General features: G+C 53.8%; 1 protein-coding gene across 1 annotated transcript; it reads left to right on the top strand.

The window, feature by feature from the left end:
• Window positions 1-2,007: 2,007 nt before the first annotated feature.
• LOC113961042 (olfactory receptor 14J1-like) lies at window positions 2,008-2,916 on the top strand (the record flags this gene model as incomplete). Its single annotated transcript, XM_027671044.1, has 1 exon — window positions 2,008-2,916. A coding segment is annotated over exon 1 (909 nt), but the record flags the coding sequence as incomplete, so codon positions are not given.
• Between the last annotated feature and the right edge of the window lie 2,771 nt (window positions 2,917-5,687).

Raw genomic sequence — 5,687 nt, 5'->3', positions numbered from 1 at the left:
CTGCTCAGCAGCCTGGCAGGTGCCACCCCATGGTCCTGCCCTTGGCACTGCACATCCCACATCCCAGTGCCCCAGGAAGAGCCCTGAGGAATGAGGCAGGAACAAGATCTGCCTTCCCAGGGGCTGGGGGTAAGGGCTTGGCCCGTTGGATTAAGGAAACAAGTCAAGGTTTATTCAGCATTGCCCTTACTTGTCCATCCTTGTCATCACTGTCTGCAGTTTTCTGCATTAACTGGAACCTGGGGACACTTTCTGACTCCTCTCCCTCAGTGGGACCCATTAACAGTACAAGGAACTTCAGTATTTCAAACTCATTTTGAGTTCTTGAAAAGTTGTTTGAACTTACTCTCAGGGACTGAGTCTCATGTAAACAACGACAAACCCCCCTGAGGGTCATGAAATGCCTGGGGCTGTTGCTGTGCTGCTGAGCTGGGCTGGGATCCTGGCACACAGGGAGCTCCTGGCAAGCAAGAAGAGCTTCAAAGAGACAGCTCTGCTGGTGAGCAGCTCCTCTGCACAGCCCAGCAGGGCTGAGGGCACTGCCTGCAGCACCCAGGGCACAAAAGCAAGGCAGACAGAGGTTACACACAGCCTGGGCTGGGAGGGAAGTCAAGAGGAAGATCCACTGCAGGAGGAATCTTTCCAGGCTTCCTCGCGGTGAGTCAGCATGAAGGGCAATGTGTCTGCAGTTGGTGCAAAGATCTCCTAACGCTGGCACATCCCACTGCCTGCTGCACCATCCCAGGCATATCCCAGCAGGGTTCCCTTCTCCCAGGGATGGCTGCAGGGCTGTGAAGCCGGGCTGTGCCACCCAGGCTGCCCCAAGCTGTCCTGCAGAGCAGGGTCCTGCAGCCCAGGGCTGTGCCAGGGCAGGAGCTCTGCCACTGCCAGGGGCAGCTCTCAGCCGGGCTGGGGAGCTCCCTCAGGGCTGGGCAGAGGCTGGGGGTGGAAAGAGCAAAGCCTGGCAGGGCAGAGCAGGTGTCTTCTGCTATGAAGTGAGAGTTTCATGGATCAGGGCTGCTCACAGAACCAAAGCACCCCAGGATATTTTCCAGTGGATGCTTCAACGAGAAGATCCAAGGAGGGATTTCTCTCAAGCTCTCAAGCCACACACCTGGTGGTTTGAGTTGCAGAGGGAACTCTGAGGAGCCTCCCAGGGCTGAGAACAACTTGCTGGCACTGTTGGTGTCTGGGAGGTGGCACAACTGGCTCAGGGTGACACTGCCCTGAGTGCCCAGTGGGCTCTGCCCTGGTCTCTCCCAGCTGGACCCTCCCTGTGCATTTCCCTGTTTCTCAGCTTGCCCCTGGTCCTGAGGTTGTTCCCTCCTTCTCTCAGTCAGGCTCATTGGGGAGGGGAGTTCAAGCTACACAGTCCAACATGGATCCTGGGATTCCCCTATGGCAGGTGTGTCCCTGGGAATGAGACATTGCCATTGTCCTCTGCCCTGTGGGGCTGTGGGCAGTGCAGTCTGTGGGCCTGGGTAAGGAGCTCTTTTTTCCTCAATCAGACTCTGTGATTAGGACACTTGGCTCTTTTCTGAGGTGTCCTTCCAAGCTGGGAGCTTAAGAATGCAAATCATCCTCCCAGCACAGCTGTGTTCTCTGAAAGCCCCAGTGGAGGGGGCAGAGATGCTGTGCCCATGCCAGGAGATGTTGTTGGGTTGGGGAAATGAGCCACAGGTGTCCTTGGCTCCAAGTGGGGTGCTGAGCCCTTGAGACAGGCTGAACCATTGAGGGGTGTGGGATGGATCCCTCTGCTCTCAGCAGTGTCTGGTGGCTTTTCAGACCAAAATGGGAATGGCAGAGGGTCTGCTCCTCATGGAAGATGTACTGAGCCCCAAGCAGGGCTCCAGTCATAGAGCTGAAGGAGAGACTCCTAGAAGAGGAAAACCAATGGAGCAGTGAGAGGGATGTCAGAAAGCAGCTTTGATTTTTCTCAGAATGTTCTGCCTTTACTTGTCACTGTTATTTCCTATTTGAACAGTGTCCCATGTCTAGAGGCAGCGAATGTCCAGCAGCAGCTCCCTCACCCAGTTCCTCCTCCTGGCATTTGCAGACAGGCGGGAGCTGCAGCTCCTGCACTTCTGGCTCTTCCTGGGCATCTCTCTGGCTACTCTTCTGGCCAACGGCCTCATCCTCAGCGCCGTAGCCTGCGACCACCACCTGCACACCCCCATGGGCTTCTTCCTGCTCAACCTCTCCCTCACAGACCTGGGCTGCATCTGCACCATTGTCCCCAAAGCCATGGACAATTCCCTCCGTAACACCACAACCATCTCCTACAAGGGATGTGCTGCTCAGCTCTTTTTTTTTGTCTTCTTTCTTGGAGCAGAGTATTGTCTCCTCACCATCATGTGCTACGACCGCTACGTTGCCATCTGCAAACCCCTGCACTACGGGACCCTCCTGGGCAGCAGAGCTTGTGCCCACATGGCAGCAGCTGCCTGGGCCACTGCATTTCTCAATGCTCTGCTGCACACAGCCAATACATTTTCCCTGCCCCTGTGCCAGGGCAATGCCCTGGGCCAGTTCTTCTGTGAAATCCCACACATCCTCAAGCTCTCCTGCTCACAGTCCTATGTCAGGGAACTTGGGCTTCTTGTGCTAAGTGCCTGTTTAGTGTTCGGTTGTTTTGTTTTCATTGTTTTCTCCTATGTGCAGATCTTCAGGGCTGTGCTGAGGATCCCCTCTGAGCAGGGACGGCACAAAGCCTTTTCCACGTGCCTCCCTCACCTGGCTGTGGTCTCTCTGTTTGTCAGCACTGCCATATTTGCCTACCTGAAACCCCCCTCCATCTCATCCCCATCCCTGGATCTGGCACTATCAGTTCTGTACTCGGTGGTGCCTCCAGCACTGAACCCCCTTATCTACAGCCTTAGGAACCAGGAGCTCAAGGATGCCCTGAGAAAAATGATGACTGGATGCTTTTCAGGAGCAATTAAGTGCCTGTTTTCTGGTGTGTAGCACTCAGAATGGGACTTCTTAATGTCCCAGCCTTCCTGCTTAGGTTGCTCGTGGAGGTCATCGGGTTGTTCTTGCAATAATTTTCTGTACAATGAAGTGTTATGCATCTGCCTTTGAATTTAGTGTCTACCCATTGAATTTGACCCGGAGATGTAAAAATGATGAATTGTGCTCGCTGAGTATTTAAACAAAATAAAGGACCCTGCAGTGCCTTCTCTGTCCACGACCCTTCTTCTTAGCTGTTCCTAAAGGACAGCACACTGCAGGACAGGGTGTCTTTGCAAATGGGAAGGGGACAATAATCCCAGCCCAGCAGCACTGCCAGGGAGCAGCAGTGCTTGGTCTTTGCAGAGCTGCTCTCTTGCCACTTCCACACTGTCCTCCTGAGCCCCTTTCTCGCTGTAAGACCTGAGTGCTCTCTGACCACAGTCCTGCGGGCTGGAAGCCCTTGGAGCACAGGCCGTGACAGGCCCTGGGAACTTGTGAAGCAGAGCTGGGCTCCCTTCCAGCATCTCCAGGATGCTGTGGGATCTTCTGAGGGCAGGGCATGGACTGGGTCACTTCTCCTGTGACCTTGCTCCAGGGCTGGAACTCTCCTGCTGTGTCACCATGACACTCCTGCTCTCTGCTTTCCAGGTTCCATTTTCAGATCCAGTCTTCCCCTCCTGTTCACAGGGACATCCTGTGAGTGCTTCAGAGCTGCCATCCTGGGGCAGCTCCTGCCCAGCGTGGCCAGGCACAAGGTCTCTCCACCTGCTCCTCTCACCTCCCCAGGGCCACTGTTTTCTGCAGCCTCCTCAGCCTTGCCCAGCACAGCCCTCCTGGCAGAGTTGGACACAGCCCTTGTTCTACACCCTCCTCAGGCACCTGCCCAACCCCCTCAGCTCCAGCCTGATGGCCAGAAACCTTCAGGGCAGGGAGGCACCAGGCAAAATGCTGAGGAAACCTTTCAGCTGCACTCAAATCAAATTGGAGAGGTTGGCCTTGAGGAAGAAATCCCTTCTCATTCTCCAGAACCACCAGGACAACCTGTATTGTGTCCTGGGCACTCCTCTGGAAGTGTGGGATATGGAAAAGGTTTTGGTGTCTGGGATATTGAGAAGGCTGGGCAGTGTCACTGGGAGACCTCTCCCAAACCCTTGGAAAGACCAGAGCCATCCCAGAGCTTCCTGGGGCCTTGGCAAAGGCAGACATGGAAGCAGTCTGCAAACAGGGCAGCAAGGAGGGTTGGCAGAGTTCCAAACTGCTCAGGCTCAACAGGGAAGGGGATAGGGTAAGTCCTCCTGCAGCCATTCCCAGGCATGGGAAGGACAAGGCAGGGATTGCAGAACCCCTGTGGGAGGGAAAAGAAGGGGATGTTGCGTGCCCAGACTTTATCAAGGCCCTTGACATGGTCTCCTGTGGTCTCCTTATGGCCAGACTGGACTGAAGAATTAGAAGATGTGGTGGGTGGGAAGCTGGCTGAATGAAGTGTTGAATTAATCCATGGTACAAAGTCGTCTTGGCGGCAACTTCCTGGCGAAATCCCTCAGTGACCAGCCCTTGAACACCACTAGAGAACATCTTTGTTATCTCTCTGTAAAATGTGACAAAATGGATTTTCAAGTCCTTTGTGGATGATTCCAAATTTCTGGGAGCCCTTGAGTAACCTGTCCTGGTTTAAAGACAAGTATTGGGGTTGGAACTCCAATAAAATGAACTCACTCCCCTTTTATTCCCCACCAGTACAAGGAGACAAAATACAAGGAGGTATAAGTGAAAAAAATAGCAGCTTACTGATGAGAAATATAGCAGGAAAAACAACAATATCAACAGAAGAGTTCAAAGCAACAGCAGAGAGAGATATTGCCTCCTCTCTCCCCTCTGCACCAACTCCCTTTTGTAAACAGATAAAACCAGGGATCAACACGTGCTTCCCTTCCCCCTTTTCCCCCTCAATGAACAAAGAACAGAAACCAAAACCACGGGAAAGAGGAGGCAAAGCAAAATCTGGAAAGCTCTCTGGTGTGAGCTAAGTTGTGCTGCCCAAGAACACGCTGACTCCAGAGGTGTCCAAGCAGGGCAGAGCCGGCGACTCCGGTCTGTGCGGCGGCGGGGGGGAGGCAGCGGTTCTGCTTGATTCCATGTAGTTCTGGGGAGGCACAGTGGCCCCTTAGTTCCATGAGGGTCTGAGATGTCTCAGGGTTCCTTTTGTTCCAAAGAGACCCCGCATGTCACAGTGGGTCCTTGGTTCCCTGGGATTCCACAGTGTCCCTGCATTCCTTTGGTTCCATGAGGCCCTGCAGTGTCATGGTGCCACTTGATTCCGTGACATTTCAAAGAATCAGAATGGCCCCTTGATTTAAGGCCAACTGCACATAGGGCTGCCTTAGGGGGAGTGTGGGCACCCAGACAAGGGAGTTGTCACCCCCCTGGACTCAGCCCTGGGGTCACCACATCTGGACTGGTCTGTCTAGGTGTGGGGCTCCTCATTCTGGAGGAATGAGGAAGAACTGGAGAGGATCTAGAGGAGATCTGACAGGATGGAGCTTTTCTCCATATTGAAAATAGAAAGAAATCTCCACAAAGAGTAACATTGAAGGTTCAGACCGAAGGTGAGGAAAAAGAAATGTCACTCAACGGTGACCCTTGTGCTGCAAGAGGTCATGCAGAGGGAGTCAGGATCAGCCCATGGCTTTGTGTTCCAGGGAACAGCCAGAGCTGGTGCAGAGACATCAGGGAGG

Source organism: Neopelma chrysocephalum, unplaced genomic scaffold (assembly GCF_003984885.1).
Source record: "Neopelma chrysocephalum unplaced genomic scaffold, ASM398488v2 Primary Assembly neopelma1_97025, whole genome shotgun sequence".
NCBI lineage: Eukaryota > Metazoa > Chordata > Aves > Passeriformes > Pipridae > Neopelma > Neopelma chrysocephalum.
Note: the sequence above shows the minus strand (reverse complement) of the source record. Positions and strands in the feature narration are given on the sequence as shown.